General features: G+C 39.3%; 1 protein-coding gene across 3 annotated transcripts in view; it reads right to left on the bottom strand.

Annotated features, from left to right (window-relative positions):
* Positions 1-12,718, bottom strand: part of kcnab2a (potassium voltage-gated channel subfamily A regulatory beta subunit 2a) — an 83,862-nt gene that overhangs the window by 50,672 nt on the left and 20,472 nt on the right. For all 3 annotated transcript variants that reach the window (XM_071494497.1, XM_071494499.1, XM_071494498.1), the window contains one exon: positions 2,086-2,253. In XM_071494497.1, coding sequence (XP_071350598.1) covers positions 2,086-2,162 — 77 coding nt within the window. In that variant the 5' untranslated portion in view covers positions 2,163-2,253. The remainder of the gene's footprint in view (positions 1-2,085; positions 2,254-12,718) is intronic.

Below are 12,718 nucleotides of genomic sequence, written 5' to 3'. Positions count from 1 at the left end.
AAAGGAAAGCTTAGGTTAATAAAAGCAGGAAAAGGAAGACGTTAGCAGTGGCGCAAATGTAGATGCAATTGCTTAGGTGACAAGGGATATTGACTGTTAACCATACACAGAGCAAGACGTGGAAAAGTTCAGTAGGAGGAAATAGAAATACTGCATTAGAGGTGATGAGTGCAGTTCTTTGTGCATATTTGAGGACAACACCATAAAAATCTTACAGATATTTTCCAGATCTGAAAATAGTAAAAAAAAACAAAAAACAACAACAAACAAACAACAAAAAAAAACAACTTCCGAAACAGATACCTGCTCTCGGGATTTATACACATGACCAGATTTTCAGATCAAACTTAATTTGGATAAAAAAAACAATTTCTGTATATTTTTAGATATTGTAAGAATTAAATTAAAATTACAAAAGTCAAACAGCGCTCCATTCTAAGTCTTGAAGTAAAGTGTATGCTATGCACAACTAGCACAAGACAAATTCCTTTTCAGATCAATGTTATTTAATCTAATTTCACACATACAATACAGTTCCTAGTTATAAGGAAAAAGATTCAAATTGAGCCCTTTCTTCTCTTTATTTTTCATATGGAGTGGTTCTCTTAAATTACTGAGAAAGTAGTATAAAAGACACATATGTATGATTAACAAAATATACTTCAGAACAGACGCTTATCTCAGGGATGTTAAACAGAACCATGGAACTTCTTCTTCTTTGTGCTATAGCTTAAGAATAATGATTGATCAATGTGCATTATAAACTGTATGTTTTAATCAATTATTAGTATAGGTAAATGCAGATGTTACGCAGAGACTTGCATGAAAAACTGAAACATTAGCGGATGTGAGCTAGTATGAAGGAAATTCTGAATTGCATTAATGTGCTGAAAGCAGGATGCTATACTATGTCTCAATGTGACAGATCTCCCAGTGAAGGCAAATCAAAATCCACTTTCATTATTATATTACTCAGGTTTATAGAAGACTCTCCATTAGCTTTACAATAGCTTTAGTTGAGTATCACAAAACCTGCAGCTGACAGCAACAGCACCCCATCTGGCCTTGGTGGAGACAATGTAAAACACAGCCAGAAAGCTGCTTGAGAAGAGGAGTGGAACAGATGCTCTTTAATGATGCAAGCTGATGAGACTTTGGCGCCACATACTGGTGAAACAATACAGTGCAAGATAATCTAACTATAAATGGAGGAACGTCTGGTCCATCTGCCTGTCTGTCTGTTGATTTTTTTGACAACCGCTTAGCCGGTCCACTTCATACTTGGCAGGTGTATTGCTAAGGACCAATGAAAGTAGTGTGTGGATTGTGAAGCTTTTTGAATGAGAGGTTCTCAAGCTTCAAACTTTGCTTTTCTACATCTTATCTGACATGATAAGAAAAACTACACTACGAGGGCAGTGCAGCACCCTGACAGTTTACAGTGTGCACATGCCAGGGTTTGCTTTCATTGTGTAACATTGTATTTACTGTGCTTTTCACTCACAAGCAAAGTCATTTAAATGCATGGATCCACAGGCATAGTTTACAAATCTGAGAGCACGAACTATGAATCTGAGAGCCCAGCTTATAAACTGTGCACACAGATTTCTGAACTCAGAGCCATCGCCTATGTCACAGTTTTGGGGGACCATTTTCAGACTTCGCCAGTTGTGTCATCATTATAGTTAGGTGAAGGTTAAATAAAGGTTAGGGCTGCACAGGTAGTGGTTAAACCTTCAGGGAATAAACATGAATCACAATGTCCTCAATAGTGATAATAATGATAAAGTTTCTGTCTTAGTTTAGTACAGAATGCAAACAGGTTTATTTTTTCTCCAAACTGTATTGAACACGATTCACAACAATACATTTTCAAAGCAAGCAGCTTGGCAAAGTGCAGCAGCATCAGCATGATAAAGTGACAGTTATTAAAAGAACTCCTGCAAATTATGTATTGTAGTACTTTGAATAAAAAATTTAATAAAAATAGTGTCTTGGTAGACACAGTAACTGGCATACGAGTGTACATGCAAATGTACAGTCATGTGTTACGTCTGTTCATTTGATATATGTCCATCAACTCACCTGTAGATCATACCGGGTGAGCCAGTCTGTCGGAGGGAGAGGCGAGCAGGGGAGTCTGTGGTAGATTCAGGATACATGGAGGCAGGAGGGAGGGGGTGTGGCCAGCCTGCCGGGGATGGTGTTCTTTGAACAGAACCAGAGAGTACAGTCTATCACTGATCAAGGCCTCTGGAAAGGACAGAGAGAGAAAGAGAGAAAGAGAGAGAGATGTCAGTCAGTGATCGGGTTTTTATTTCCCCAACAATATAACCTCATTGTTTCCTTACAGTTAGGCTATAGTTGGGCAGCATCTTTTAATTACACTTGGCCCACCCAAGTGTAATTGAAAGAGGGCCGTATTCTTATGCTATATTTATTTGTTTATTAATTACATCAAAAACATACTACTCTACAGTATACATGCTAAACTATAGAGATCCCAAGAGCCCTAGCTCTAACCCCTCACACTAGTGGGTAACAGTGCACCTCCAGGTCATATAAACATAATTCTCAGATGTTTTCTGAGAAAAGGGGAAGGCTTTAGTTACCTAAAGCCATGTTGTTCAATACAAATACAATGATATGACAATGATATGCTGCAGAAGCATCCTAAGAATGTGGTTGATTAAGAGATCCATCAAGTGTTTGTGCTTCCAATTTTTCCAGTCAGAAAATATTGAATGTGTTGTTAGCTGTAATGCTAGTGGATCTGTCTGAAACTCAGATCACAAGAACTGTCACTGGATAGAACTGTCAGTGATCAAAGATATCATTTTAACCAGTCAATTCTCATTAGTGACAGATTATATAAATCACAGGGATAGATTGTGTAGACTGCATAAGACACACAAATATTGTTATGCTGCCAGAGGACTGACCACAAACCCATCTTACTGCTGGCAACAGAAACCAGCTAAATGTTTGACTAGTGCCCATGAAAAGATCAAGTGTATTTGATAATGATCAGCACGTCCCAGACAAGGTCAGGAGCATGAGAGGGTAATTAAACAACAGCACGCCAGCCCACCCCCCCAGCAATGGGGTGTGAGGGCTCCATATTGACTCTGACTGAAGGACTCAACCCGCAGTCCTGTTGATCAGTGGTCACTTGGTGCAAGTGTAGTCCAATAAGGAGGGGCAGTAAACTGCAGCATAGACCACAATGTTTTGGCAGTTCCTGACTGCAAAAATTCCAAAAACTTTTCTTATTTAATATGGAACTGCACTTAAACATAAAACTATTTTAAGTCAAGCAAAAGCTTGAAAACAGCAGTCTGGAAAAGAAGGGTGAGTATTTTCGACATATTCTCTCCTGTTTCATAGGACTGCTACATACTTCCACCACTAGATGGAGTGATGACCTCATTCTGCGGACATGAGCTGAATGAATAAACCATCAGGCAAATGTAACCTCTGTAGTTTCCTACAGCTGTGAGTTAATGATTTTAACATCTTCACAGTAAAGGCTATAGTTAGCAGCGTGGAATAATCTGAACAACCACCTAAAATGTGGTAAAAAGCCAGACAGAGACAACAAGCAGCACACACTAATGCATTTTGATACTGCTTCATGCTGTATAGTGTATGTGTGTGTGCATGACAGCAAACTGTGGTCGATCCACTGCTTCGAGCAACTCGATTCTATGAATAATTCAAAGTGTCTGCCCAAGAAGCAGGTTACTGCTCTAGAGAGGGCTACAGCAAGAGAGCTGGGCATCAGTGAGGGCTGGGTGGGAGGTTAGGTATACATAGATGCCATTAACACACAGTTAAAATACCTCATCAGGACGTTTCAAGTTAACATCATGTCATGGGAGGGAGGGGAGCAACACTGCTGATGTTTTAGCCCAGTTTACTGTAGTGTATAAAATAAAATGAGAACAGCGGAGAGAGTGGCATCTATGTCACCCTGACAAAGCTGTGAGCTGAGCACCTCGCTCTGCCCTGTTTCACCAGTGGCTGCACTCACGTGAGTCATGGCTTGTAACCGGCATCGTAGTGATAACATGAAGGTGACTTTCTCCTCCCATCAATTTCCCTGGCAGCGAATAAGGAGTCCCATATTCCCAAGGACTCATTTAACGGTACCTGCCTTTTCATTTCAATCATGGCAGTACGGGACACAGGTCACCCCTGCTATCAGGTGATGATGATGGCATGACCCTGATGGGTAAAACGCATGGCAGTAGATCTACTACAGAGCACAGTAAAGTCCTCCTGGATCATTTGTCACTGATGTGGATTAGTGGACGTGGTGGGCTGGTTTTGGAGGGGGGGGGGCTGTGACAGCATACTTTTCTCACAGAAAAAGCTTCTTGCGGTCATTTGTTCCAAGTAGGCTTTAGGGTATTTAAGCTGATACCACCCCAGTTGGACAGACACTGCTAAATATTCAATATCATCTATGTCTTATGTGTTTCTATAAGTTTACTACTGACAGGGGCTGGGCTCTAAAAAGCCTATGCAACTGTATAAGGCAATAGTCTTAGGAACATACACATTTGTCAAAAATCATTCCTTAGGTCCAGTCGCTGTGAGGATTTGCTACTTTTCTTTGTCTCATGTGGTAGTAAACTGAATATCTTCTGATTTCACACTGTTGTACAAACGTGTACAAATGAAATGATCATAATTTGAGATAAGCATGAGCAAGGAAAGGTGTAAAATACTCAGAAAAAACAGTTCTGTCCTTTGTCTTTCAACTATTAACTGTCCACTGATTTTAAGAGCCACAGATTGCAGAGAGGAATAATAGGACAGGACAATAGTAATGTAACAGTAAGTGAGGTCATACACTTGGCCTATACTAACAACTAAACTGAAACAACCATCGCTTTATCACCATTGATGGCAGCACCACTAACATTATAAAAAGAAAGTAATACAGAGAAAGTGTACAGTCAAGTTTTACAGAGCAAGGACATGATATCGGTCCCAATACAAGACACCAATGACTTTAACAAGTCAGACAAAATAACATTCACCAATACAATAAGAACATAGAACTCATGCAAACACTGATTGGTCAACACCCCAAATTTTGGCCTAACCCTAACCCTAACCCTAACCCTAACACCAGCTCCATTACATCACAAAACTAAAATCAGTGAAGCACATTTCAAATGAACGGTGGAGTGGAACCTCACCTGCCCAATTAACACATGGTTGCATAAATTAGGAAAACTACCACATGGGGTCTCTAGGCTCAAGAGTTCTGCCCTTTCTGTAGTTTGTTGTAGTAGGTAATCAGCTGTTTTAGCCCATTTAGATACTGCAAAAAACATTTGTGTTGACACCTGATCAATGGCTGTAGCATATTGTAGAGCAATGCACCAGTCTCACAGAGATGCCTGTAGTGAGCTGCAGTTTGAGAGGATGCTGCTGCTGACTGCAGCAATGCGGTACACTACAGACTCATCCTGGCTCAAGTTAGAGGGCTCAGATTTACTGCACTAATGGGCCAAGGTGCACTTTGCAGATTAAAACTGCAGACACAGAGAGAAAGGGAAGTACAAAGAAAAGTACAACCATCCTGTGTCCAGCTATTTGGCTCGTGATTTATAAATTGTGAGACTTGTGACAATAAAAAAGGAAAACAAAGGCTGTAACAGCTACACAGTTATGTACCTTCATAAAGGCTAAGAAGTATTTCTATGTTTACTGTTTAGAAAAGTCCTCTATGCCCCTGTTAAAATTTCTATATTGTACAATGTTTCTTGTCACAAAGAGGAATTTGTCAGTGACTAGGTGCCCATTGAGCCTTCAAAATGAACTTCCTGGTCTGTATGTTATCCTCTCACCAGTGCCCTGTAGCAAGCAGCAACACGCCCACACCAGTGCAGCCCCTGGCATTTCTGATGCAGTGTTTTTGTTGATCCGAACACAGCCTGAAGCATCAAGACTTGTACAGTGTACAAGTGTATATTTACATATCATTTCAAATAATTTCACCGCAATACACCAAACAGCAATGTACATTGTTTATTTTATTTGCCTAAATAAAAAGTGTAAAAAGCACAATAGCATTTTGTCCCCAAATCTATGCCTATGATGCACATGTTTATATTTCACATTAGCATAAAATACCCTGCAGTTTAATCAGCTTAAACAATTAGGATAATTTTACTTGATCAGTTGACACTGATCAGGTTCATTACATCGTAATTAGTCAACCATTTCCATGAACTAATTGACTGCACTTAAACATAATTTTACATATTAGTTCTTTGTATCCAACTGTCAGTAAGGCTCATCTTTGCAATAACTCAGTATTTCAACTTGTCTGGTTTATACAGATGTTTGTCCAAATAATGACTAAAATCACTATTTGCTTTTAGGTGTTAAAATATTTGTTTGCTCAGACTTGGAAGAAAAAGTGGTGCTTCCAAGTTGTTTTGAGTGTCTGTTCTATATAATTTACTAAAAAGATAACAGAAGAACATGATAAATGGACTAAACTGACATTATGAGTTGTACTTCAGTGAATTACATTCTGATTAATCACCATCATACAGTATGTCACGAAAACACATTCCAAAATCATACTGAACAATTTTTGACAAACAATTGCTAGCCTGAGCAAATTTATTGCAACTTTCAGTTAATTATCACAAAACTAACAGGTGACATTATGTCAGTATCAGCTTCAAAAATCAAGTCAGGCTATAATATAATATATATCATAAACTATAGATTTATTTCATTAGAGCAGGACAGAGGCACTGATCAGAGAGGAAAGATTAGATGGACTGGGGGAGATGGTGCCATGTTGTATCAGACAAGCTGAAGTCATGAAAAAATGTTCATCTCCATAGCCTCTGTTAAGCTTGTCTCATACACCTCAGTCTCTTCTAAACAAAATGCAAAATTGAGTCACAAAAGGTTGTTCTTGATGCTCTCTATCCATAAATCCACCTACACCCGGCCTGAGTGAATTCCCTCTTGAGACAGGGCTTACGTGAGCAAGGCAAGCAGGCAGTCAGTGCTGGCCTGGAAAGCACAGCACGGTGTTGTGTAGTATGTTGGCAGCTGCAGAAAACACACATGGACCCGAGCAGATGGCTGTGGAAGAGGGAGACAGGCTAACAGACGAGAACTGCTGGGGATATCCTACATGGGAGTTCAGTCAGGCAGAGAGAGAGAAAAGCTAACTGTGTTCTCCGACAGGCTACAAAGAGGATTCAGACGGAATCTCCTCTTTTTTTTCCCAGTGACATTCATCACAGGATGAAAGTCAAAACCATGTAAAGATGTGAATCCATGTCAGTGTATCGCCTTTCCTCTCTCATCATCAGAAAGACAGTTTGTGGTTTTATAAATGGGCTCCTCTCTGTTAAGCTGTGGAGGGCCCTTGATTACAGAAACAGTGCAGGTCACTGGCTGCCAGCAGAGAAAAAAAGCTAACAGCAATTTGCATAAATAGCCTATTTATACAGCAAACTTCTGATACAAATTCTCCTCCCCCCCAGTTAAGAGAAGTTAAAAGCGCAACTGAGAGCTCTGCTGTCAGAAATCATTAAATCCTAGGACAGCTGCAGATGTTTTACACACAGACATTTACCACATATTATAATCAAACTTTAAGCCATGCCCATCATCTGCTGCCATGACTGGTTCTTCATAGATTAGAGTTCTGTTGCAAATGTCTAATGTCAGGAATTATCCATTGAAGAACCAATACATTGAAGTTATTGGTTCTTGCTTTAGATTTTAATTATATTAAACTCTTCTATCATGCAAATACAATGACCCACCATAACAGCTAAGTGTGGTCCGGTGAAGCCTGTCGTACAGTTTCTCTTTAAAATTATTTTCAGTATGTTTGGAAACTATTTTGAAACCTTTTGTCAGATAATACTATATTAACTAATATACCTCATTTTTAAACTGTCTAGATATTCCAAACTTACTTCAGGGAATGAGGCAAAAACATGAACAAGCTTTTTGCTTTTGTGTATAAATAATACATGAAGTATCCTCATTAAGTCCTCTACAGCTCCGACTACCTGGTAAGTATAGAGTATGAGATGTATGGTCCCAGGTTGCTTGTATCACTGACAGCATGAAGATGAATCAGCACTCTGTATGTCCTTGCTCAACATTTCGTTCATGCTCTTGGGCAGATTTATAGTCAGTCCTTAACATTAAAACATGGTGGTACAGACAGAAGCTGCTACAGAAATACCATCCACTACAAACACAAGTCAAGTTAACGGACCATCTGGAAATATAAAAAGAATGAGTTGAATATTACAAGCTGGTAGGCAAGGGAATGTACAGCTGACTTGGACCTGTGAAAGCGAAATGAAGGCGAAATGAAGGCGAAATGCAGGCGAAATGAAGCCTTCGTGAGCACTGCAGGGAGAGAACATGCTGCAGTGAACCAAGAGCACTGAGCGGCACACTGCAGTAGAAATATGAAACCATCTTTCTTTTCTTCTGGTTCCATCCCTGTTCTCCCTCTTCACACCACGGACAAATAAGGGCAATGAAAATTAGGCCTGGAGAAACAAGTGAGATGTGAGGAAGTGTTTCTATGTTGTGCTGGCTTCAAATTCCTAAACATGACACATGGTATTTGACCATTAATACTGGACAAAGACTGAGGAGCTTTATGTTGAATCATGGTGTTAGGCTGACCTTTTTATCATATGCTAAAACCTGTCAGCCTATTGAGTCCACCCCCAACATGCACTTTAAAACACCAATATGTTCAAATGAACTGTGTCTCCTTGACTTTCTGGCAAGTTCAAATGCCTGTTTAAATCACAACTGTAAGCAGCCAGAGAGAGAAATGTAAGATTAATAATTCATCTCACTTTTTTTTTTTTGGCATGGCTGCCAAATCCCTCCCACTACACAAATGACTTCCTCTAGCTTTACATTGCAGGAGTTCATTAGGTTACTGACATCTTTTCCCTATGCATAGCCTGTCCTGTTTTTTTAATCCTTGTTGAAGTACTACATATCAGTGCTATCTGCATCACTGCACATGTAATGACACATGGGCAAGGGCAGGCTGTACCGTAGAGTTTTTAGTTCTGCATAGGTGAGCAGAAAGCATTAAGTTGACAAAAACAAAGCTGGGCAGAGGGACGCAGAGTGGCAGAGGCGATCAATACATCTAAATACAGTCAGTCATTAGGGAGGATCAAGAGGACAGCAGCAGATCAGTAAAAGCTATATTAATACCACTAGTTTAATTCTGCACAGCACATTCAGTAACTTTAAACAATATTTCTGCATCTGCAGGCAACGACAATAATCCTGTGTATATCAGATACTCAAGAAGACATGTAAAGGTCTGGTGTTTTGCTGCTGTGGCCAAGGTAAGTATCCATAACACTTCTACTTGATACTGCATCAGTTTTGTCCATACAAGAGATTTTCATGTTTCTTTAACGAATTGATGTGTGTGGGTTCTGGTTAGGCCTGGCTAGAAACTAGGCCTCTGACATTTTGGTACTGCCTCACTGTAACAGCCTTACCCAAACACTAAACCAGTGAGTGAAGTGAGTCTACCCAGCTCCCCATATGAAGGGAAGGATACTATGTTTCTCAGGGAGGTTACTGGGTTGATGCAACAATAACCATAAACACAGACATTATAGCCGGTGGTGGTGTTTAAGTTATCTGCTGGATTTAGCTTTTGTGTAGTCAGCTAAGGATTCCTTGGAGTCTGTGCAGATGGCAGAGAGCCATTGCAGCATAAGATGAGATGTTCAATACTCAGCTTCTGGTGCTGGCTTTCTATTTATACAATTGCACTGATCATTTAAATAGATTGTTCAATAATTCACAAGTTTTTTTTTTTAATGCATCGTCCTAAAGTCTTCACATACAAGCCCTTGATACCTCTAGTATTTTATTTTACAGCCACACAGGACTCAATCTTCTCCCTCGGGGTGTTACCATGCTACTCTGACAGATGCTGTTTCTAACTGACAGGGAAAACATTGAGAGTATGGTCCAGAGTTCCTAATGAAATCTGGCGCAAATGCAGCAAGTGGCTGGCGGCTCTTTGAACAGAGTCTGAGAGGCCCCCGGGAGCAGCAGCCTGCAGCGGCTAGCAACCAATACACCCCATGTGAGGAGAGAAACATCAGGGAAAAACATTGCCTGGAAATAAGAAATGGGTAAAGGAGGCGGAGGAAAGAGTATGAGAGAAAACTGCAGTAGAAATTGTGGGGAAAAAGCTGAGTAGGCACTAGAGAGCAAGATGGTCCAAGGAGGCACTGTGGTGCAAAACAGCAGTGCTATGCATCACTTCTTCCACTGAGGTCTCTATCGCAGACCTTCACTTCCCTCCTCTCATGTTCTGTGGTAATACTTGACACTTAGTGGCAAGGACCCTCACTTTTCACACAAGTAAGGAAGTTAGTTTACTGTTAAAGTAAACTTATAAGTAGAGAAAACGCTGTCGGTCACCTACAGATATTTCTAAAAATATTTTGAGCTTATATTTGACATCCAAAAGCAACTGAAAATAAGCTAAACAAGGGTTTGGTCTGTGTCTTGCTGTAGAAAATTCTGGCAAATATCAAACCTGTGACCTTTAAGTAATGTGATCCTCTCGATACAGCATCCTGCTGCCACTTCAGTGGAACGAAACATGCTTTTCCTATTCCTCTATGTGTCATCCTAACCAGTGCAAGGTCACTGAAGAACTAAGTGAGAAGGTGTAAGAGGGAGGTGATGTTTCCATGGTATTATCTTGCACTTACTTTTTACATTTCATACTGCTGCAAATGTGCTTTCACACATTTTGTTTCAAGTCCTGTTGTGGTGTTAGTATGGTCAAGCATTGCACAGGAAGGAAAGCACCCCCTCTGTCAACTGTGATGCAGGCAAGCTTCTGTTCAGCAGTACAGAGCATCAACACCATCTCTGAGCTTTAGGTTTCAAGTTTCAATCGAATTTAGTTGCTTATGGGATGTCCTTGTGTCTCGGGGTTCAAGAAGCTGACTGTGATCACAACATCCCCTGGTTGGAAATTTTTGTTCATGTCATCCTCCCTCTCTCACTATCCCCACTTTCTGTCCCTACTTACTGCATGTTAACTTAGAAAGATCAAAACCCACCAAAAAATATTTTGTATTGTATGTATTCCCATTATAGGGGCCATTATGTTTTCACAATATGATATTCAAACAAAACATTCCCTTCTGACATATATTTATGTAAAAATTAGCAATATGGTATATTAAAAATAATATGCTTCAGTTATCTTTTTTAAACCATTTTTATTAACAAAATTAGAATATTGTATGAGGTTGCCATTCATATATTCACCAAATAAAAAAATTGGGATGTCTCTTCATTTGGAGGTTTGACATTGAACAAAATGTCAAACCTTCAATATACTGTACATAATAAAGGAAAATTTAGCTGCCAATTGTCTCGCTGTAAGAATCTTAAAAGAGAAAGTAAGAAAACAAGTTGCAGCAAACATCACCTTCACACCTCCCTATTGATTAATTGTTTTAACCTGCTTAATCCCATTCTTGGTCACAACATTTGCAGCCTATCCAAGCATGCAAGGAACATCGTGAGGACTTAGTACAAGAAAAAGAAAAAGACACCAGACATTCTTCATTTTGTCAGTAAGATCATACAATTTGATTGAAATTTCTTAGAGGAAAACTTCATCTAAATCTTTCAGTTCACAATGAGCCATTGAAAATATTTGGATTCATCAATGAAACAACTAAACAACCTTTTTATTCACATTCATATTAGAGAAAAAAAGCAGAGCAACTGATGTAAATAAAATTGTAAAAGTATTTGTGTAGGATGGGCATGTGAAGACAAATTAAAAAGGAAAAAATATAAATCACAGCTCCCACCTAAGGTAATACGTAAAATAAGTTCCCATTAAATCCCTAACTCTTCCTCTGTCCCCTGTACTACAGCATCCTGTGCAATGGCTGTCAATGTTTCACATGATTTAAGTGAAGCATTGTGACGAACTGACAAATTACACATACAATATAAACACCCACTCAACCACACTCTTCAACCCATGCTACATTGCCCACCTAGTGTGGTAATGTTGACAAGGATGACCAATACACTTAGTCACACCAAGAACATACTGTATATGTAAGAAGGTGCATTCAGTAGAGTGCACATTGATTAGCTTTGTGTGCAGGTAAATTAACAGCCACCGAAAGTACTCTTGGATTATGCCTTTCATGAAGTAAACTGTTATTCCAGTGTTATTACAGATGATATGCCAGCACCAAATATGCTTGTTTTTAAGATTACATACCTACAGTTGTACAGGGGAAAAATCTTTGGTTTATCATTTTTATCAATTATTATTTGTTCACTTTTATGTTACCTAAATACCCAAAAATAGAAAAAACATATGGGGGCATCATAGTCACCTTGACCTACAGTCAGTCAAACCACTGTTAAACAGAGCTTGACTGAGACATCAATGGGTCAGTTTCATCAACACATTTTAACTGATTGCAGATAAATCAGTATCAGTTAATTAGTAAGGACAATAGGTGAAAAGAAATTAAAGTAATGGAAAGCTAAAAACACATTTAGCACAGTTACTTTGAGTTACAGTGTCATTACTGTGTAGTTTTTCCACCTGAGAGCACTGTGACTGTGCTCAGATAACTGCAGAGCAAACAGCAGTTGT

This window comes from Trachinotus anak, unplaced genomic scaffold (assembly GCF_046630095.1).
Source record: "Trachinotus anak isolate AG129_WGS33_773 ecotype Australia unplaced genomic scaffold, CSIRO_AGI_Tana_v1 ptg000013l, whole genome shotgun sequence".
NCBI classification, from domain to species: Eukaryota; Metazoa; Chordata; class Actinopteri; order Carangiformes; family Carangidae; genus Trachinotus; species Trachinotus anak.
Note: the sequence above shows the minus strand (reverse complement) of the source record. Positions and strands in the feature narration are given on the sequence as shown.